This window comes from Desarmillaria tabescens, assembly GCF_030435595.1.
Source record: "Desarmillaria tabescens strain CCBAS 213 chromosome Unknown EV420scaffold_64, whole genome shotgun sequence".
Taxonomy (NCBI): Eukaryota; Fungi; Basidiomycota; class Agaricomycetes; order Agaricales; family Physalacriaceae; genus Desarmillaria; species Desarmillaria tabescens.
In genome coordinates this window covers 208,184-228,850 of record NW_026848363.1, presented here as the reverse complement: position 1 = coordinate 228,850, position 20,667 = coordinate 208,184, and the positions used below count along the sequence as shown (strand labels likewise).

At 47.7% G+C, this 20,667-nt stretch overlaps 7 protein-coding genes across 7 annotated transcripts; 1 reads left to right on the top strand and 6 right to left on the bottom strand.

Annotated features, from left to right (window-relative positions):
• Positions 1–4,588: 4,588 nt before the first annotated feature.
• EV420DRAFT_1649699 (uncharacterized protein) lies at positions 4,589–5,971 on the top strand (the record flags this gene model as incomplete). The annotated part of the gene is made up of 1 exon (XM_060478347.1): positions 4,589–5,971. The coding sequence occupies one exon, from the start codon at positions 4,589–4,591 to the stop codon at positions 5,969–5,971; it is 1,383 nt and encodes a 460-aa protein (XP_060324354.1).
• Positions 5,972–6,754: 783 nt separating this feature from the next.
• On the bottom strand, positions 6,755–9,059 carry EV420DRAFT_1768841 (cytochrome P450; the record flags this gene model as incomplete). The annotated part of the gene is made up of 14 exons (XM_060480994.1): positions 6,755–7,091; positions 7,148–7,177; positions 7,234–7,353; positions 7,405–7,451; positions 7,506–7,540; positions 7,590–7,609; positions 7,665–7,731; positions 7,790–7,892; positions 7,940–7,984; positions 8,042–8,056; positions 8,109–8,358; positions 8,410–8,726; positions 8,776–8,872; positions 8,920–9,059. 14 exons carry the CDS (start codon positions 9,057–9,059, stop codon positions 6,911–6,913), a joined length of 1,467 nt encoding a protein of 488 aa, XP_060324353.1. The 3' UTR covers positions 6,755–6,910.
• A 402-nt stretch (positions 9,060–9,461) lies between these two features.
• EV420DRAFT_1578468 (cytochrome P450) lies at positions 9,462–11,804 on the bottom strand. The gene is given in 15 exon segments (XM_060474566.1): positions 9,462–9,483; positions 9,496–9,733; positions 9,791–9,820; positions 9,876–9,995; positions 10,049–10,095; positions 10,149–10,198; positions 10,318–10,374; positions 10,427–10,469; positions 10,508–10,528; positions 10,575–10,691; positions 10,745–10,994; positions 11,048–11,173; positions 11,227–11,363; positions 11,415–11,483; positions 11,554–11,804. The coding sequence occupies 14 exon segments, from the start codon at positions 11,698–11,700 to the stop codon at positions 9,553–9,555; spliced, it is 1,395 nt and encodes a 464-aa protein (XP_060324352.1). The 5' UTR covers positions 11,701–11,804; the 3' UTR covers positions 9,462–9,483; positions 9,496–9,552.
• A 380-nt stretch (positions 11,805–12,184) lies between these two features.
• Positions 12,185–13,977, bottom strand: EV420DRAFT_1578465 (uncharacterized protein). Its single transcript, XM_060474565.1, has 7 exons — positions 13,865–13,977; positions 13,707–13,814; positions 13,450–13,655; positions 13,163–13,399; positions 13,076–13,108; positions 12,935–13,030; positions 12,185–12,881 (listed from the first exon to the last, which is right to left on the bottom strand). The coding sequence occupies exons 3-7, from the start codon at positions 13,590–13,592 to the stop codon at positions 12,344–12,346; spliced, it is 1,047 nt and encodes a 348-aa protein (XP_060324351.1). The 5' UTR covers positions 13,593–13,655; positions 13,707–13,814; positions 13,865–13,977; the 3' UTR covers positions 12,185–12,343.
• Positions 13,978–14,578: 601 nt separating this feature from the next.
• Positions 14,579–15,916, bottom strand: EV420DRAFT_1649695 (uncharacterized protein; the record flags this gene model as incomplete). The annotated part of the gene is made up of 4 exons (XM_060478346.1): positions 14,579–14,643; positions 14,706–15,086; positions 15,144–15,264; positions 15,326–15,916. The coding sequence occupies 4 exons, from the start codon at positions 15,914–15,916 to the stop codon at positions 14,579–14,581; spliced, it is 1,158 nt and encodes a 385-aa protein (XP_060324350.1).
• Positions 15,917–16,071: 155 nt separating this feature from the next.
• On the bottom strand, positions 16,072–17,651 carry EV420DRAFT_1578459 (uncharacterized protein). Its single transcript, XM_060474564.1, has 4 exons — positions 17,591–17,651; positions 16,819–17,543; positions 16,361–16,768; positions 16,072–16,310 (listed from the first exon to the last, which is right to left on the bottom strand). Exons 2-4 carry the CDS (start codon positions 17,210–17,212, stop codon positions 16,267–16,269), a joined length of 846 nt encoding a protein of 281 aa, XP_060324349.1. The 5' UTR covers positions 17,213–17,543; positions 17,591–17,651; the 3' UTR covers positions 16,072–16,266.
• Positions 17,652–17,799: 148 nt separating this feature from the next.
• Positions 17,800–20,205, bottom strand: EV420DRAFT_1622974 (Transketolase, thiamine diphosphate binding domain-containing protein; the record flags this gene model as incomplete). The annotated part of the gene is made up of 9 exons (XM_060475882.1): positions 17,800–18,457; positions 18,515–18,796; positions 18,873–19,072; positions 19,095–19,174; positions 19,226–19,439; positions 19,488–19,714; positions 19,765–19,807; positions 19,831–20,142; positions 20,182–20,205. The coding sequence occupies 9 exons, from the start codon at positions 20,203–20,205 to the stop codon at positions 17,800–17,802; spliced, it is 2,040 nt and encodes a 679-aa protein (XP_060324348.1).
• Between the last annotated feature and the right edge of the window lie 462 nt (positions 20,206–20,667).

Genomic DNA, 20,667 nt, shown 5'->3' with positions numbered 1-20,667 from the left:
CTCCATCTAGATCGACGTCTTCATGGCCGGCCACATAACACTCGAACGACTCATCGAAAAGCTCAAAACCGTCTCCACTAAGCCATCCCTCCCCTCCAAATCTTACTCGCCTTTCGTCGCCCAGACCTTTCCAGTATGATCTCGAAAGCGCCACTTCTGACTGGCTGTGGGATCTCTAGTTGAGCATGCTCATAACGTCGATAGCTTGGAAACTGTCATCGTCAATGCTGTTCCATATTCGGCGTGGTCACTGGCGCATTGGTGTCATGGATTTCATGTCTTTTCCGGTCTGTACATGAGTCAACACATGCCTACTCTCGGCCTTCTCGGCCTTGACCTCGGCTCCTTACTGGTATTTTCTCTCATTTTCTCTTACTTTCTCTTACTTTCTCTCTTCTTCGTGATAATACTAGAATAATCATGACACGATCCCTTACTATTGGTATATAAATACTGTAACTTATCCTTGTATTAGAATCTTAAGCTATTTTACTCATCTTCGAACGTCCACTTAATTGTGTGATTTAAGCTCTCTGATCGGTTACGCCAAGCGCTTGCAATCAATTGCTTCCCGACTACGCCTAGCGCTTTTCGGAAACCCTGTCAGTTACGCCTAGCGCTTGCTGACGCCCTCGTTAATTACGCCTAGCGCTTGTTAACACCCTTACGATCCCTCTTGGTGGTTGGAACTCGGCTTACGGACATCCTCGCTCACAACCTGGGTTTTACTCGAGTACTCATTATCTCGTGTATTAGCTCAAATACCCTGATTCTTAACATTGGTGGACACATTGGGGAACACCTTGTAGAGGGAATCACTTTATTCATTAATTCCTGCTCGCTTCAGCACTTCTTCGAAACTACTCGCAATGGATTCAAATACTATGCCTGGATCCTTTTCAACAGTCCATTTACCTGCTTCGCAATCTTCTCCCCAACTCAGCATTTGCCTGGCGACTCGCTTGGCTTTCCAGATCCTCCAGCACCGCTCGTGTTTCCAGTCGACCCAGCAGACATTTCCGACACTGATAGCCAGAATGTTACTTGTTTATGGCCAAACTGTGTTCCCCTTTTCACGTTCACAGAACATTCACATCTGCAGGAGCGCAAGGATCGCATTATGCAGATACTTAGGCTCAGTAGAGACCGGAAACTTGGGTACGGTCTGCGAAGTGCTCGTGTATTGACGCACAACCAGTATACCAATACCTTTTCGGAAGAGACGCACATCCTAGATGACCTCCTCACATATGTTTCTGCCTTCACCACATTTACGAAGGACATCGTGTACAAGATGAATGAGAATGTCTATCAGGAACTTTGTGCCAGATTGACCACTCGCTGTGCAATAGCTTCATCGTCACTCAAGGCCTTTGGTTATTCAGATCTCCGACCACCGGCATGGGCCATCGACACTGCAAAAGGTTTTGACAGCCAACGACTTCGAGATACATGCCTTACGGTTTCGCATTCCGTGTCGAGCATTTTCTTCATATACTTGATTACGTCTATGACTGGAATAAAACTTCAGACACGTGTATATCTAGACGAAGAATTCCTGGCCGCTCAGCGCAATGCTGACAGAGACCATCTCGAGAAAAGGGAGTATCACCTTCGAGCTGTTTCTCCGGTACCACGGTGTAATCCTTTCAAGTCGAAGACCTCTTGTCAGGTCTCGGCCTCCGACCTGAGTTGGGAGGGAGTACACAGTAGCATTACAAGAGAAGAGGAACAGTATAGTCGAAGTAAACAAGTTCCAAACCTCGAAGCTCTGTGCTATAACACCGACACTTCAATCGATCAGAATTTAGCCGGCAACGGAATTCGTACCTTCCGAATTGCTTCAAATACGCCGTGCATACCCTTTTCCGAAGAGAACAAGAGTCGCCTACTATCACGTAAAGTCAGACGTCGCATTAACCAGCTGCAGAAGAAACAGTTTACAGCAAGTATTCCACATCACCCGCAAGGTCATGTCCCACCATGGTGACCATCAACATATACTGATTGGAAGGAGAAGAGAATGTGTACCACGGCTGTCGAAATTTACCATCCGGAAAGCAAAGCGACATGCTCTGGTAGAAGTCAGTACCCCTGATCTCAATATCTTGCAGACGGTCCTCGATTCAGACTTATATATTGCGTGCAACTCCCGAATGGCACTTCGTATGCTTTCTACATTGCCTGAGGTTTGTGTCAAGCAGAAAACGAAATTTATGGCGCAGTACGGTCAAACTGAATGTCGATTACATCGGAAATGTCTTGTCGGAAACAGAATTGAAGTTGAAAGCGCCATAGTACCATCACTTAGTGACCGGGAGCTTTGGGTCTTTGAGGTCCATGCCTTAGCAGAAGCTGAGAGCAAAGCAACCAAGATCACGAGGCTCCAATCGTACTGCCTGACCCTAAAATCTTGTCGTCATTCAAAGCATCGACGAATACCAAGAGTAGTCAAAGCCAAAGTATGCATTGTGATACCTACAAAACGACAGCTGACTGCTGGTAGTGACTTCCAATTTCATGATGTATCTCTTACATCCTCGACAAACGCTCCCACCATTCCTATCATTCCGGAAGCTAAGGAAACTGAACGAGATACGAAGTGGCTACGCACAAAACCTTCACAGAGTAGCGAGTTCAATACGGCATCTTTGAAGCGCAAACTGTTGGAGAAGACTATGAGTGTGCTTGACATAAACAATGGATCATTCATGCATACGGAAGCGATCGCGAATTCGTAAGTATAGCTATAGAAGTCCGAAGGACCAAAAACGACACCATCAGGGAAGAAATCAGCGCATCGGGTCCACGAGGAAACTTGATGATCGAATTGGGATCCAGGTACAAGCATGGGAGGCATGGTCAAAATAGGGATTATACTGGATATCAATGCAGAGAAATATCTGGGATCATTGAGGAAAGACTCAAGGCTGAACACAATCTTGAGAGCAAGCAAACCAATGATGGTATCGATAGCATGGCAAAAGGAAGGCCATGGCGATCAACATCATCAATATCATTCCAATTTTGGAAACAACTCCGAACCGGTAACTACGACAGCCGATTTCCTTTGCTATTGTCGCACGACGTCGCCATCCTCCATCCACACATCTCCGAAACGACATTCCGGCACATCCTGCATCTATATTATCGTATTTCTCAAACAACATGTCAGCCAAGAACCTCATGGGCAACAAGGAGAGCACTTACCCTATCATCTCATCTCCCGACTCTTTGTCCTTCATATTACAAACATCTGCGGTTCTCTAGTATCTGTAGGAAACTGGAATACGACCCGTCTTCTTTGCATTCCCAGAAAAAGGTTTTACAGTATTCATAGGGGAATCCAGAGGATTGAAACGTTGGCGACGCACCACTCGAAAGAGTCAGCGTATTAGGACGGTGCGTAATCTGTGTCAACTCATTATAAGAATCACCATACAGATGATTCCAAATGCCTCCTTCGAAGAATTCGGCGTCACCACCGGATGCGAGGACATCACAACATTCTCCCATCACATTCTGAGCTTCACTTTCACTCTCGCAGAGAAGGAACTCAGAGAATTCCTGGTACATCGAGCTTCGTGTAACTTCCAAAATTCCCGATCTTCAGCAAATTCTACCGTGGTACGGGTTCTTACGGCTAGTTTCAGGGTTCAACGGCAGCATCCCCAACGGATTTGGCACTCACCTCGACTGGAATTCCTTACAGAAGTCGTAGTGAATAAACAAGAGTCCAAACCACTGCTCTATGACAAAGTTGTCAGGTTCAATAAAGTGTCTTTGAAGCGCAAACTGCCAGAGAAAACTGAATGTGATCAATCAAATCAGAATATTCCGCTCAGTACCGGCTCAAATGACGTACCCTGCACCATTCTTATCACGCCCTACTACAGTCTCTCCTATTCTTCCTTCCGGAAACACCAAAACCAGCATACTTCCCGGTGTTCAACAGACCTAGCACCGACTTCGCCAATATCGGAGATTCATACAAGTATCGTTGGGCTCAAACAACGTAATATTGATTGCATCAGGAGGTCATTTTGAAGGGATAAGCATGGAAGTTGAAGTCCCAGCCAATAGCGACCGACATCGTCAGGAAAGAAGCCGGTACGCTAGACCCTTGAGTAGAGAGATCAAGAATATTCAAGGGAAGTTCACGATCAAGCTCAGTATTTTCATTGGCAGTAGAATTGAACGAAACTCCGACACATTTGGAGAGGAGCTGGAATTGCGCGTTACAGCGAGCGCGAGCAAAACAACACTGGGAACGATGCGACAGCGAAATGAAGTTCACGATCAATACCATCATCAATATCATTCCCGTTTTGGAAACAGCTCACCGGCAACTACGAAAGTCAATTCCCCTTGCTACTCTCACATGATGAAGCCATCCGCTGTCCACATATTTCTCATACGGCATTCCGGCACATCCTGGGACGGAAAATGTTTTGAATCTGGTATAAATATTAAACCAAGGACACATCAGTGGGCTCAAATGTTTCATCAGTATTTGAAGCGTTATCCAGTACAAAGAGAGCTCCTACATCTAGGGTGCGGCACTAGAATATCGACCCGTGTTCACTCCATGACACGGCAATGTGTTCTATTTCTCAAACAACACGTCAGCCGAGAGACTCGTTGGCGGCAAGGAGAAGACTTACCCTATCACCCCGTCTACCGACTCTCTGTCCTTCGTACTTCAAACATCTGCTGTTCTCTAACAGCAATAGGAAACTGGAATACGACCAGTCCTGTTCGTATTCCTGGCAAGAGGTTTTACTACATTTGTAAGGGAAGCCAACGGATGAAACGACGACCACGCACCACACGAAAGAGTCGGCCTATTAGGACAGCGCGTAATCCGCATCGACTAGCTATCCGAATTAAGGCGCAGACGTTTCCAAATGCCGCCTCCAAAGGGTTCAGCACCGCCTCCGAACGTGAACTCATCACGACTTTCTTCAATTGCCTTCCCGGCTTCACCTTCAATCTGGCAGATAAGGAACTTGGAGAAATTGCGGTCCATCGAATTTTGCATAAAGTCCAGAATTCCCGTTTTTCATCCATTCTTACTGTGATACTGGATCTCATAACTGGCGGCAGGGATCGACAGCAGCATCGCCAAAGGATTCTGCGCTCACCTCGATTGGAATTCCTTTGTCCGCTTGTTCCGGAGTCAATCAGTTTCCATAGTTTTTCAGTTTACCCCCGCGTGTCAATCATAACGGAAGCGGTGGTAATCAAAAAGGAGTCAAAACGACTACTCACAGATCATTCACAGAGTGTCGAGTCCAGTACAGTATCATGGAAGCTCAATTGGACAGAGAAAACTGAACACGATCAATTAAATCAATGTGTTCGGTTCATCAATAGCTCAACCGACGTACCCAGTGACGGTTTCATCACCCCTATCGCAGTATCTCCCGGTATCCCTTCTGGATATACAGAAATCAGCCTTCTAGCACGTTCAACAGGCCTGCTAGCACTGACTGCGCCGTTATCGGAGGTTGATATAGAAGCCTCGAGCCTTAAGCGATGCCTACAAGCATTAGGAAATGAGGTGAAAGATACGGAGTCCTCGAGGCAATGCCCGAAGGAGAACACAATCTCGAGCGTGATTGGAACGATGGCAGAATCGATTAGATGGCAATATGATGGGATCATCAATATCATTCTCGTTTTGGAAACGGCACTTGCTGATTCCCGCACGAAGCCTTCCTCGATTCACTTATCACCCGAACTTCGTTTTTACTTATCCAAGCATAAAGGAAGTTCTAATCCACTTCAAAGGTTGTCCTTTGGTATTCATCGGTATACGTGCTTGTTATTGCTCAACAAGTTTCAGTCCAACTCGATCTTCAACTCATGTAACGGCAAGAAGCCTGCCAGTAATGCCATTTCCGAAGGTGATCGATCTGGTGATCTTTGTGTGAAGGGTGGAGAAGCACTTGGATTCCAGGATTCATGAAGTTATGGCTACAATCAGCAGAATAAGTGAAATCTACAATATTTACTTATTCTAATTCCTTTCATTCACTTCATATGCGCCTCGTTCCAGCATATGTAGACTGGGGGGGCTTTGTCATGGATTTCATGTCTTTTCCGGTCTGTACATGAGTCAACACATGCCTACTCTCGGCCTTCTCGGCCTTGACCTCGGCTTACTGGTATTTTCTCTCATTTTCTCTTACTTTCTCTTACTTTCTCTCTTCTTCGTGATAATACTAGAATAATCATGACACGATCCCTTACTATTGGTATATAAATACTGTACTTATCCTTGTATTAGAATCTTAAGCTATTTTACTCATCTTCGAACGTCCACTTAATTGTGTGATTTAAGCTCTCTGATCGGTTACGCCAAGCGCTTGCCAATCAATTGCTTCCCGACTACGCCTAGCGCTTTCGGAAACCCTGTCAGTTACGCCTAGCGCTTGCTGACGCCCTCGTTAATTACGCCTAGCGCTTGTTAACACCCTTACGGATCCCTCTTGGTGGTTGGAACTCGGCTTACGGACATCCTCGCTCACAACCTGGGTTTTACTCGAGTACTCATTATCTCGTGTATTAGCTCAAATACCCTGATTCTTAACAATTGGGACAGTCTGGTTTATCGATGGACTACGAAGCTGGAGGGCCATCTCGGGCATTTAGGCTCCTTCGTAGTGAGAGCCCTGTATTGCGAGAATCCTGAGGATCCCGTTGAACTCTTTGTTCCCTGACCTCGGGGGTTGAACGGATACTTGCTGTTTCTCCCCAAAGCTACAACCCTTTTGACGGCGACTTTCTATATTCTCGTATATCATACTTTTACGTTGATATACTATTCCTTTTTATCATTCAAATTGTTTGTGCTCTTCCCATGACATCTATATCTCGTATGCCCGGGCCCCGTTGTTCCGAGGGCTCACTGAGCCATCAACGACCTAACCCAATCCTCTTTTTCCTTCCCTGCCCGCAAATCAAAGCGTACCCCAGAATTGTCGGGATACATCCCCGGCTCATCAGCGAACGCATTGGGGTCCATCTTCGCGGTATCAACAATATCAAAAGCCCAGAAAAGAAGCGCGGTATTAATGAACAGCGACCTTTTCATAACAAACATAAACATCCAGGGAAGATGGTAGGCACACAGAACGTTCACCTATTTGCAATGCGTGCTCCGGGACAAATCCTACGGAAACAGCACGTCAACAACCACCGATAACAAGTGAACACAAGTAATCTCGCCTTCTACCGAACCCATAAACGAATTGTTTTATATCTTCTCTCAATTTTCCATCAACGATCCATCGTTGAGGATCAAAATTTTCGGGATCAGGAAAGAAATCGGGTGAACGGAAAATTGACCTACACTCTTTTTAGTACAGGATGTTCGAGGACCCGGAAACATAGACGTACCAAGGCGAAGCGACAATGGTAGCTCCTTTGGGAATAACGTAGCCTTTCTGTTTGGAGGAGCGTTATGAAGGAATGAGATGCTATGGGAGGAGACAACTGACCCATATAAAATCCTGATTAGCGGCATGCGCAATTCCTGATAAATCGTTAGCCCATCATTGATATACTGACTGTGAAGCACGTACCACTTGGCACCAACGGCCGCCTTTCCGAAACTTCTATCAGTCCTATCATAAGACCCGTCGACAGAACACGCGTACCATCTATAGCACTCATAGACAAATGCCATAACCTGCGGAAGCCGCTCTCTATCCTGGAACGTCGGACCTATTCAAACTCACGGTCAGCAACTTCAAGGGTTCATTCAGACATCGACATTACTGACATCGATCACCAGAAACCACTTCATCAATCTCTTTCTGTACAACCCTTACCGCATCAGGAAAACAGGCAGCCGTCATGACAATAAACGTTAGTGCAGCCGCAGTCTAAACACTTTTGTAGCAGCCAATAAAACAAGAGCAAGAAATCGAACCGTATTCGATCCAGCACCAAACATTGCCCCCGCAAGATACGCAGCCTAGTCGAAGGTCATCTTCTTATTATTTAAGAGATCTTTCCCAAAACAAGCCGGGACGTCTTCCCCAGCGTCCTAGAATAAATCTATAAAACCTTCCGGAGAAATCAATGTTTAATACACCAACCATTCTCGTTTGAATCCTGCCCAAACACCGACGGATTAACACAAGTGAATCTTGATGCCACCTCTTCAGCTCGGCAAGATACCCAGGAACCCATCGAAGAATCGGAATGGTATCTACGAGGTAAGCCCCAGGGAGAATTACCATGCGAAAACGTCGTGAATCTCGAACCATATCCTGCAAATCGGGATCATCAAGAGTCGTCGGTGTCGTTTTCCCATATGTCAGGGTAAATATCACAGATGCCGCATATCTATTTAGCATGCTTTAATATAGTTTCAGCGGAAGTCGACAAAGTACATACGTATTTGCGTGCATTGTAAGTCCCACCGGATTATCAAGGATACTGAGAATCAGCTTCTTTGCATGATGTAGCTGTAGGGGCTCGTAGGCCGCTGCCTTGTCGGTCTTCCAGTGTGAATGAAAAGCCCTAATGAATAATACGTTAGCGTAAGCTTCGTGCTCGTCAAGATGGATAACTAGCCTGTACAGGATTCTCCACCTCGGCGTATCATTCAGCATAATCGACCTTAGACCTCCAGAAAACGTCTCAGATCCGGCAATAGACCTTGGTCTGTCCGACGTCTGTGATCCACCCTTCTCCATTATTTCCATAGCGGCCTACAATCGAATGTCAGCCTCAGTAATCGAGAACAGACAACTAACCCACGTCATATCGACCAACGACGATGTACACCTTTCCAAACCTAGTCAGCGAATAAACCGGGCCATACTCCTTTGTCCATTCTTCGTACTTCAAAAAAGCTCTTCGCAAATAAGCTGATGGTGGCAAGTAAGGCTACGAACAACGCACCGCTTAGTGGGGATCTCATTCCCGAATAGCCAATGACCAGGCGGACCTGGTGGTAGCAACTTTGACCGATAATAGGAGCGTATGAATACAGCAAGAGAAGCTGCAAGGATGCAAGCAAACAAATCGAGCAGCCAAGACATCGTGGCAACCGAAAGAGAGACACGGCAGACACCGTGGACAATGCTTCGACCAATATAGCCAACCGAAACCCGCATGACACGGTCACGCTGGCTGAACTTCAATAGATACAGAAGAAGCATCTAACAGTTTACGGCACTGGAATGCATGAAAACTGCATTGAATATAATTAGTACCGGCCTGCTCAGCTAAATGCCCGATAAAACGTGCGTTTTGCTCCAGTCAGCCTTCAGTACATGTTCCGTGGGAACTATGCATGAGTTTTTATGGTCGATAAGTCTCTTGAGTCTCCTACTTCCCACAGCTTGATTTCTCGATGAACGACGAGGCTGGGGGTCATTTTTGGCATTTCAGTTTGCTTAACGTGAAGGGGGCGTATTCCTAGAATCTAGAAAATTCCGTTTACTTCATCTTTGATATCATCATGAATATGAATATTTGCCTCGTCTCCTCCAAAGCTATGGTTCTGTATTTCCATCCTTGATTTTCCGTCATTCAGTCGACCATCAACGACCTGACCCAAGCCTCTTTCTCTTTCCCCAGCCGCAGATCAAAGCGTACCCCAAAACTTCCAGGATGCATCCCCGGTTCATCAGCAAACGCCATCGAGTCAATATTCTCATTGGCAACAATATTGAAAGCCCATAAAAGAAGCGCCGTATTAATGAACAGCGACCTTTTCGTCATCAATAAAATTAACACCCCATAGTAAATAGAGATAAAGGACATTCACCTATTCGCAACGCGTGATCCCGGACAAACTCTGCGGACATCCACATTAGCAATTCGGCAAGGCTTAGACTTACAAGAAATCTTGCCTCCGACCAAATCCATAAACAAATTGCCTGATGTCGTCCCTCAATTTACCGTCAAAGATCCATCTTTGAGGATCAAACACTTCGGAGTTGGGAAAGACATCAGGAGTACGGAATATGGACCTGTGATCATTTTTTAACAAGAGACGTTCAAAGTTACAGGAATACAGACATACCAAGGCGATGCGATAATAGTAGCTCCTTTGGGAATCACATAGCCTTGCTACTTTGAAGCATGCCTGTGAGACGAAGTCATAAAACGAAAAGAGCACTAACCCAGATGAAATCCTGAGAAGCAGCATGTGCAATTCCTATTATACGTTCAGCTCTTCATCGGCAGATGAACCACGGAAGACCAACCACTTGGGAACAACGGTCGCCTTTTCGAAGCTTCTATAAGCAGCCACATATCCCCTTCGAGAAAAACATACTCACCACCTAAAACATTCGAAAACAAACGCCATAACTTGCGGGAGGCGCTCCCTATCCTCAAACGTCGGACCTACCCATTCCGTATTTGGTAAGAATCTATCTAAAGCGGGCGAAATACCAACATCGATTGCGAGGAACCACCTGATCGATCTCTGTCTGTACGACCTTCGCAGCATCAGGAAACAAGCAGCCGCCATAATAACAAAGATTATCGCAGACTCAGTCTAGTATTTTCAGCGGTCAGTAGAAACAGGAAGAACGAAAACGAACCGTATTCGATCCTGCCGCAAACATCGAACCAGCAAGAAACGCCGCCTGGTCAAACGACATTTTCTTATTATCCAACAGATCCTTCGCAAAACAGCCCGGTGTTTCTTCCCCAGTATCCTGGAATAGCACCTAAATATCTTCCCGTAAAAACCAATGTCCAAAGCACCAACCTTCTTAGTCTGAACATACCCCAGACACCGACGACATAACGCAAGCGAATCTTGATGCCACCTCCTAAGCTCTGCGAGATACCCAGGAACCCATCGAAGAACGGGAAACGTATCCACGAGGTAAGCTCCCGGGCGGATTGCCATTCGAAACCTTTTCGCATCTCGAATCATTTGTTGAAGATCAGGATCATCGAATGTCGTAGGTGTCGTTTTCCCGTACGTCAGAGTAAGAATTACAGATGCTGCATAACTAAATCAAGTTGCTAAGTCTGTTGTATTCCCAGAAGTGAACAAGTCCCGTACATTTTCGTGTGCTCCGTGAACCTCTTGGGCGCGTCAAGGACATTAAGAATCAGTTTCTTCGCGTGACGGAACTGTATAGGCTCATAAGCCGCTGCCTTATTACTCTTTAAATGTGCATGGAAAGCCCTACAAACGTTACGTCAAACTCAGCTTTGCGTTCGCCATGACAGATGACCAACCTGTTCAAAGTTCTCCACCTCGGTGTATCATTCAGCAGAATAGACCTAAGACCTCTAGAGAACGTCTCGGATGCGGCAATAGCCCTTGGTCTGTCGGATGTCTGGGTACCACCCTTCTCCATTATTTCCACAGCCGCCTAGATTTGAACATCAGTTTCATAGTTTTTCTGTATAAAGTACGAACACACATCGTATCGGCCAACGACGATATACACCTTTCCAAACCGAGTCAGAGAGAAAACAGGCCCGTAAAACCCCTCGTCCATTCATCGTACTTCAAGAACGCTCTGCGAGAATAAACCGACTATAGCAAAACACGCTACGAACGACGCACCGCTTTTTGGGGATCTCGTTCCCGAATAACCAATGACCAGGCGGACCTGGTGGTAACGACCTTGAACGATAACGGGAACGTAAGAATACAGCAAGAGAAGCTGCGAGGACACAAGCAAGCAGATCGAGCAGCCAGGACATCGTGGTAACGAAAAAAAGAGATAACGCAGACACCGTGGTTAATGCTCTGACCAATATAGGCACCCAGGTAAGCACCAGATCGCATGATGCAGTCACGATGACTGCACTCAATGAAATGCTTTTCATAGCACAGAAAACTTATTAAGGTCGCTTATTCACATACCTGTGAGAAACGTGACCTTGAGTTCTGTCTTCGGATAGTGGATGAAGATTTTCCCGTCGTCAATTTCGGAGAACGCGCGCTCGAAGGGAAACAAATGCCATCGAGGAACAGAGCAGGATGTGTGAACATCATGCAAGGCTGGACGAGATTTGCGCCTCTTTACCGTCCCTTCGTTTATTCCCACAAAATGCAAGGACCGAATTTTTCCGTGATGTATCTCTTCTAACTGCTGCATCAATTGCGAGAGGAAACAAACATCGAAGACTGACCTCTTCCTCACAAAATAGGATACGTTTGATTCCTGCACACATGGAAGCCGGTATCCCCTCATCACGTCAAAATATTGAATTGGTATAGTAAAAAACGCGTCTCCTGTACACGGTTCAGCTGGTATACAATCTCGTACTGATCCAAGACCACGCACGCGCCATCCAGCGAATGCAGAAACATAAACAAAGATATCAATAAATTACACTGCCGTCATCCCGCACTTATACCAACAGAAGACCGGTGGGACAAGTATTCTGGTGGCGGCGTTTCCTGGTTACCACGATCTACCCACAACCGGAACTGGCTTCCCAGCGAGTCGCTCTTCTCATGACCTAGCCTCTCCCCAAACTCCGTCCGGGATTCAGACTTGAAAGCGCCTGCAAGGCTGCGCCGAAGGGACCCGATTTGCTCCCTCAAATCCCGTAAAGCAGCGGCCTGTCTGGCCTCTAACGAGATCAACGAATTCCGGACGGACCGAGGATGCGGCGCCAAGGTAGGCCGCGCGACGCGTTCTGGCTTTACGTCATGGTCGCCCTTTTTCTCCGAGGGTGGCGGAGTGGATTCTGTGTCCGAGTTGTTTTGCGCGCGCTTCTTCCTGTCTCGAATGAACAGGTATAGCAGCAGGGCGCTCGTTGTGAGGAATATAACAGATACTATGGCGACTCCGATAATGGCACCGACGGGGATACTACATCCGCCCGAAGAAGTCGCTATGGCGGTGGCGGTGTACTGGGTAGCTTCAGAAGTTCTGAAGAGCGATCAGTGGATACATTACAGTCAAGAGGAAGCGAGTTAACGAACGAGGAGGAACTAGTCGTAGTTATTCGTGCAATCGTATCCACCCGCTGCACTTCGAATGGCTGACTCTGCGCAAGGGGGACATCATCGATGGAAGGACTAGACCATTTTTAGTCATTGATCAAAGAATAACAGAATCCGTACTCTGATCTTGCATAGGCATGTATAGTGAACAAGCTACCGAGCGCGGAGAATCAGCAACAGTCCCAGATATACAAAGTCCTGACTCACCCATTTTCGTTAAACCGTAGCGAGGCATTCACATTTCTCGTAAAGTTGTTCACCCAAACCGCTTCACTCGACAAAAGCGACTGGCCATTTTGTTCGTAAAATTTCTTCAAAAAGAACTCGGAAGGATCGTGGGGGGAATGAACGAGGTACAGGTTGGTCGGTTCGCCATTGTGCACGATGCTGGGAACTGTGATATTGAGGGCGAAGGATGGTGCCAAAAGGAAGAGAACCGTGAACCTTTGAACACGTGAGCATTTCCTTTCACCGAGACAGCAAGTGCGGCGTACCAGAGACTCATGCTGAACATAACCATTCCTGCCATCCCAGGCCAAAGTAAAAGCAGGAGCTTGTGCTCGTGCTCGCGGTGGAAACGTCGAGTCGGGGGTGAGAGCAAGTGTTCGGTTATTGTCGAGCCATGTCGTGCCGTCATTTGTCACAAATAAATGAATCAGGGTTGTCAGTGGGAAAAATGCGCCTGTATCATGAGAAGTTTCTAGGCGGCCGTAAGGTTAGTGCCCTCGATAGATCAACTTCGTTGACGCACCCTGTAGCCACGCTTAATTCATAATCTTTCCCAACCGAGCTGCTGTGCTCGATGCAAAATTGAGGTATCAGTGCTTCAAATATATTGGTCTATATCGCCGGCGAGATCCTTGTCAAAGAATATCAAGCAAAATGAAATCAAGGGCAAAAGATACATACCAAGGGCATGAGGAAATAAGCAGGCCGACAACGAATTACGCATGCACGCCGTGAGGTGAGTAGGAGGGAAGCAGAGAGGTCGAGAACCCTTTCGTACGGTATCTGTCTTCGGTGATGGCCGAATCCGGATACAACCGGACCATCATTTTAAATTCTTCCACCACCACAAGGCTAACGTAGTGTTACACTACTCTGCTTCGATAGTCATAGCATCGCACCAACGAAAAATCCGGTACTCCATATGCTGTTTATTCATTCTCATCCACATAAAATAAAGGATGACGGTACTCTTGACCTACGCTTCAATTCCCGCTATGCGTATGTAGGCGTAATAATACTCATTCATGATCTTGAATTTCCCGCTGCTTCCCTGTTCATTTAAACATCAGGTACGCCCCGTTCATCGAATCCCTCCGCATAAAGGATTCGGTCCCGTTTCAGAGCCATCTGTTCTTGGAGTGATAGCCCATCGAACGGATGGAACCACAAATGGAATTGGTGGGAACGAGTATCGCGGGTCTCAAAGAGGTGGCATGAGAGCAGCCACATATATCCCAGCCGCAATCCCGCCCTACCCGACACCCGGGGTTTGCTTCTTCGCATTGTCGGAATCAGACCCCAATTCTTTCTTATGTCAGTCAGAAGCTTGTCATGCCAGATGACGACTTCGACGCCCGCTGTAAAAGGAACTAAGTCTTGGGTGAAATATATGGTTTATTGTTCGGAAGACGAGAAAGGTCCTAGGACACCGTGTACCCCTCGAAGCACCATTGGAGAGCCTATAAGTACATAGGGATACATCAGCATGGCACATCATATCGTAGTCGACAAGGCAACTCACTAGGCTCACATAGCCGAACCTGGGCCACGTTCCGCATGATCAATCTTGGAAGTTGGTGCTGTATTTCGACTTTAACCGCAATTAACTCATCCACATGCTGACCATCCAACAATACAACCTCCACTTCAAAGAAACGAAGCGACTTCACCGCAGCCAGAGAATCGTCTAAGTCTTTCCACGGGTGAACTGCAAGCCGCCCAACGGAAAACTTAACTCGTTCGAGTCCACAGCCAGGTCTACAAAGCCTGAAATTGCTGATCCACCAAAAAAAAACAAGAAAATTGGCCTGATGGCGGTCGGGGCAGTCATCCATGACGATGGTAACAGAGCGTACACTACCCAATCGGAGGGGCAAGGCTATCCAATCGCTGCCGAGGAGATCTAGGAGAAGAAAACTCATCAAGTAGTCTTCGAGAAGGATAGTAAAATAAGACATACTTGTGAAGCGGCTTCTCCGCAAGTGGGAAATCTTCAGTTCATTGGGCGGAACGGTAGTCCTATCCAGGAATGCTTGGACACAAGGGATGTCCTCCCGTGTATCTATGCAGATATCGAGAACCTGTAACGAATTAAGCATGATTGGAGAGAATGTCCCAGACATCAAAAACTCCAAATCAAACGCCTCCTTTCCCCGCCCGTAGACAATCAAACGCTCGATCGCAGGCTTCGCCCCAACAAAAGGTTGGTGATGACCCGTCAACATCACATCTCGCAAATGACAGATGCCGAAGGGTACCCGCAGATCCAGAGATGAACGAGCACAACAATGCCGAGTTTGCGAATTGGCAGACATCGAAACTGATGGAATGGAACGCGTGAGAGGCTAATGCCTGCCGAGCCGTGTCTTTGACATCGTCCCACTCGAAGCAGCGTAAATGGATGCTCTTCATGTTGACGAACGATGAGATGAGGTGGGGAAACGTATCGTCTGAATCCACACTATCCAAACGTTCGTTGTCGATACAGAGTGATTCGACCAGGGAAGGGATATCAACGGGGCAGGACTGGCAGATACCATAGAACTCGTGGCATCGCTTGCCTGTGGTCAGAATAAGGCTCCGGAAAAGGTACTTCCTCGCCCTTGGAACAAAAGACCTGTTAGCCAGACTGCACGCCAAAAGAGACCTCCACCGTTCCCACGGCTTGGCGGTTTCATCATTCTGAGTTTCATCCACGATGGCGTCGATGAGCTCCGGGGGAAGGGTCGCCATCTAGGGGAATAAATCAAGAAAGGGCAGCTTCTTTATCATCAGAACTGACCGTACCGCTTCTCGATGATGGTGGTCGAAAGGAAAATCGATGAATTTGAATTTGAAGCGGGAGGTTCCGGTCCTGGTCAGTTCGGGTCCGCGGGAACAAGGAAAATGGTATGATTGCATCTCAATACAGGGTGGAAAAGACTAACGACTCGGACGGTTCGAAGTAGAATCATGTAAAAGACTGAGAATAAAATCTACTCCAGATATAAATACTCAATCGTGATTTCTTGGCTGGGTGATTGACCATAAGTACTGTTACACCGACGCGCACTGTTTGTTCGCATTGAACATTAATTGTAGGACTAGAACGGGCCCAGCGAATCATACAAGTCATACTCGAGTGCCTCTGGTGAATCTGCAATCAGAGCCAGCGAGCAAGGGTAAAAGAATACTAACCAGGATTAACAATGCAAGTCCTGGCATTGACACCCCCGCAGACACTCCGCGATAGCTTACGAAGGATGGAACCTCTTGCGTTGATCCCATCTGATGTCTCTTCTTGGGCAAATGTCGGATGCACCTCCACCATGGTCTCAACTTCAGCCTCGTTCAACGCCGTCCCAAGACTATCCCATAACTCGTCCATGTCAAACGTATGGAATCCCAATATGAAGTAGGGTCTCCCACGCAAGGTGACATGCCGTAGTTTGTTGTTATGTCCGCAACACTTTATGTTCCGCGTCCAGCCCTTGAAAAAGACCTCGTCGGAGTACTTAGACCGGATGCAGTCGTCGAAGGTGAGAGTGAGGGAGCGGACATTGTCTAGTATGAGAGATATATCCAGCCACTTGCTATCGATGGGGCCTGTAAAACATTCATGAATAATCGTACGAGAACAGGATATTAAAACGTACCTCGGAAGTATTCTTCGACATGGTAAACTATGAGTTCTTCAAGAGGAGTCGTAGCACTAGCCAAGAACTCCTGTAGAGAATTGAAGTGTTGCTGCGTATAAATACAAATATCCGAAATCCGGAGAGAATTGAAACCGACAAGGAAGAAACTTCCCAACAGCAGCAAAGTCATATCAACTGACATCTTTCCTTGTCTGAAAAGCGTTAGGTGTCCAATAACCGGCCTTGGGCCCGGCAAACGACGTATAATCCTGTGTGAAGATCTTACTTCTGGCAAAGGAGAGTCGGCAAAGGGTAGTAGCCGATCCTGAGATAAAGGTACACAACAGTACAGGATCTTCGAATGTACAAGTGTCGAAGCTGATAGACTGGAACGTGTGGGCGCCCAACGCATGTAGAGCGGCTGGATTGAGATGGTCCCAATCGAACCAGCGTAAATGGATACCCTTCATATTCTTCAAGGACGAAATGACGGCAGAGAGTATCTCGTCGCAACGTAGACCCACCATGCTTTCGTTGTCGATGCAAAGAAGTTTGACCAAAGCTGGAATATTGACGAGCGAGGTTTGACAGATTTGATGGAAATCGCTGAGTCGTTCGGCTGTCGAAAAGGACAGACTATGGAACAGGTGCTTCCTGCTTCTCTGAACAAATGGTTGGTTCCCAGGTCCGGCTTGCGTTTGGTCGACGATAGCATCGAAAAGTTCTTGGGGGAGTGGCGTCATCTGTCGCAAGTGAATAAAGAATAAATTTCTCCATGATGAGAACTCACTGGTCACTGAGCAATTCTGTTAGAATTTTCTACCAAGTTAGATGATTGTGGTTAAGAGGAGACCAGTGAGCTTATAAATTTGAATTTGGAGTTGAGTGCGTGACTGCAGTGGCAATTGCCGGAGGACGCGTCGAAACAAAAAAAACGCCACTAAAATAATCACTGGGTATGTACGAGATCGCAAGAGGTAAGTAAGAATAATAACGGCCCTAGATATTATGCGGTCCAGCATGCATCTTCGCATACCCAACCAACAGTTCCTCAAACTCTCCCATCTCCGGTAACTCAATCACCCCATCCCTCCCCGTCCTCCTACTCACCAAATCCCCAATCTTATCCGCTACCGTCTGCGGGCCAAACCCCAAAATCTCATACAATGTCTCTTGAGGGGCTGACAACCCAAACGTATGCATCGACACACTCGCATGGGCCCACCTCGCCCAGGCGTAGCTCCCCCATGCTTCCACAGCCACCACAAGCGCTTCCCCAACACCCAGCAGGTCATCCCTATACGCCTTCATCTGCCGGATGAAATGATCCTGCGAAGGCATCGACACGACCCTCACACGCCTGGGCGCGAGAAGCTCGCCTACTCTGAGGCACAGCGCCACTTCAGAGCCGGTACCGATGAGCGTGATCTCGGGAACGGTACCTTCGTGGGATTCCCAGACGACGTAGGCGCCCTTCTCTACTTTAGAACGATCGGTCCCGTCGAGATGAGGCACAGCTTGGCGGGTCAGACACATAATCGTCGGGGTATGGCTGGACGACGGGCTCAGCGCGAGGAGCCAACAACCGAGAACCTCTTCGACATCTGCCGGTCGGAGAAGGTTGCAGTTAGGTAACGCCCGGAAGAAGGTTCCTAGACTAAACAGTCAGGATCAGTACACGTCTCTTCAACGACAGAGAGAAAAAGGGTCTTACGCGATACTCTGATGCGTCGGTCCATCCTCCCCAACACCAATAGAATCATGCGTACCAATCCCTATAAACCTCAAGCCCTGCAACCCCGACATACGCAACCCCGAAGCAGCATACAGCCAAAACTGGAAATACGACGAGCACACCGGGATGATCATCCCGTTCTGATACGCGTTCAGCCCGTTCGCCACACTAATCATGGCGAACTCGCGGATCCCATACCGGATCTGCCGGCCTGCGCACGTGCCTAGAGAGGTCGAAGGCTGCGAGAAGGTCAGACCAAAACTCGGCGAGATGACCAAATAACGGAAGACATACATGCTGAAACTCAATCATCCCCTCCAACCCTTCCTCCTCATACTTCTTCTGCCAGTGAACGAACGTACTCTCCATCAAATCCGCAGAAGCGAGCATCAAAGTCTTGTACCATGGGGCGAAGGTACTGACGACGATATGAGACGACTTTCGCGTCGCCTGCGGGGCCTTCGGAAGCTCGTTTTTGGGCGGAAGCAGCGAAGCATCAAACGTAGGCGCCTCCTTTGCATACACACGCGAGTTCAGCTCGGCGTATTCCGCGGGGTACTCTCGCATAGGTCGTATGGAACAGCTCGTTCCAGGTAGACTCGTACTCAGCTCCAAGCTCGGTCAGAGAAGCAAAGTAGTCTGAGCGATATGTCAGATATGGCCAAAGGGAGATGTAACCGAGAAACTCACCGTAAATCTCTTGAGGAACGACGAACCGTTTGTCGACATCAAAGCCGAACTGCTGTTTGACGTAGGTGACCTCCGTAACTCCCAGCATTGCACCATGAGCAGAGCCAGCGTTAGCCTTCCGCGAGCTGTAGCCGATAGTCGTGCGGATATGGATAAACGTCGGCTTGTCTTTGATAGTTTTCGCAGTGTCAAGTGCAGAGATGATACCATGAAGCTGCAATACGAAATCAGCAAACGCACAGAAAGTGTCTATCAGACTCACATCGTTATCCCCATCCATCACCTCAAGAACGTGAAAACCATTCGCCTTCATCTTCGCAGACGTATCATCCGTGAAGCAGTGATCAATCGACCCATCGACAGTAACCGAATTGTCGTCATAAATCACCGTCAGATTATCCAGCTTCAAATGAGCAGCAAGAGAAAGCGCCTCCTGCCCAACACCTTCCTGAAGACATCCATCGCTCACAAGGCAATACACTCTGTTATCTACGAAATCCCATCAGAAAAACACGAAAACTAAAAAACCAATAACTCACCAACAACCGCCACCTCAGGCCTATTATACACCGCCCCCAAATGCTTCTCCGCAACCGCAACCGCACCGCATTCGCCACCCCCTGCCCCAACAACCCCGTCGTAACCTCCACCCCAGGGAACTCAATCTCCGGATGCCCCGCTGCAATCTCAAAGTCGGGATTATGATACCCCTTGAGCGCATCCATTCCCCACACCTCATACCCCGCCAGATGCAGGTGTATATACTGCCACAAACATGCATGGCCCGCAGAGAGGACGAACCGATCCCGGTTGAACCACTCAGGGTTCTTCGGGTTGAACCGCATAGTATGCCGCCAGAGGGCTACGCCTATAAGTGCCGCGCCCATTGCGGTACCGGGGTGCCCGCCTTTGAATTGCTACGATAAGTCGGCAGCGAGGGTGCGGATGGTGTTCACGACGAGTTTCTCGGTAGGATCCATGAGAAAAGTGGGGAGATAAAAGACATGTCGATGATTCCTTTGCTTCTTATAGGCGACGTCTGGTAGGCCCACCTCCCACAGCATAGGCGGGACAGACAATGTTGTTCCGGGAGCTGGGGTGTGCGGATGTATATACTTCCGGGATGTTGGGTCGCCTGATGGCGCCTGAGCTCGTGAATCAGAAAAAGGGTTCTATAGGTCTGTCAGAGCCGTAATACAAGCAGCAACTCGGGACAAACCAACCTGCGAGACGTCTTGCTTCAGTGTATGGCGGAGGTACCTTGGCGTTTGTCGATCGAAAAAATAAGCCCAGGACCGATATTCGGCGATTGTACATTGATTAAAGCCCATAAAGATACAGTAAAGGTAGAGAGAGACAGAGGTGGAAAGAGTTAGAGGAGGCCATAAAGAACTCCCGTAAGGCCGAGCAATAGCACGATCCTAGGAGCTCTTCTTTCCTGG

Excerpts from the sequence above, each read along its gene's own strand:
- EV420DRAFT_1578468 (XM_060474566.1), bottom strand. The coding sequence starts at position 11,700 with ATGTCCTGGCTGCTCGATCTGCTTGCTTGTGTCCTCGCAGCTTCTCTT. Across the intron at positions 11,364-11,414 it reads TCGTCGTTGGCCGATACGAT|GCGGCTGTGGAAATAATGGA; the intron begins GTGTGTTCGTAC and ends GTTCAAATCTAG. Across the intron at positions 10,470-10,507 it reads CTGAGTCTGCGATAATCTTT|GTCGTACAGACAGAGATCGA; the intron begins GTTATTATGGCG and ends GATGCTGCGAAG.
- EV420DRAFT_1578465 (XM_060474565.1), bottom strand. The coding sequence starts at position 13,592 with ATGACGGCACGACATGGCTCGACAATAACCGAACACTTGCTCTCACCC. Across the intron at positions 13,109-13,162 it reads CTACGGTTTAACGAAAATGG|CTTGTTCACTATACATGCCT; the intron begins GTGAGTCAGGAC and ends CGCGCTCGGTAG. Across the intron at positions 13,031-13,075 it reads CATGCCTATGCAAGATCAGA|TCCTTCCATCGATGATGTCC; the intron begins GTACGGATTCTG and ends AAAATGGTCTAG.
- EV420DRAFT_1578459 (XM_060474564.1), bottom strand. The coding sequence starts at position 17,212 with ATGCGTTGGGCGCCCACACGTTCCAGTCTATCAGCTTCGACACTTGTA. Across the intron at positions 16,769-16,818 it reads TGTCGAAGAATACTTCCGAG|GCCCCATCGATAGCAAGTGG; the intron begins GTACGTTTTAAT and ends AATGTTTTACAG. Across the intron at positions 16,311-16,360 it reads GACTTGCATTGTTAATCCTG|AGGCACTCGAGTATGACTTG; the intron begins GTTAGTATTCTT and ends CAGATTCACCAG.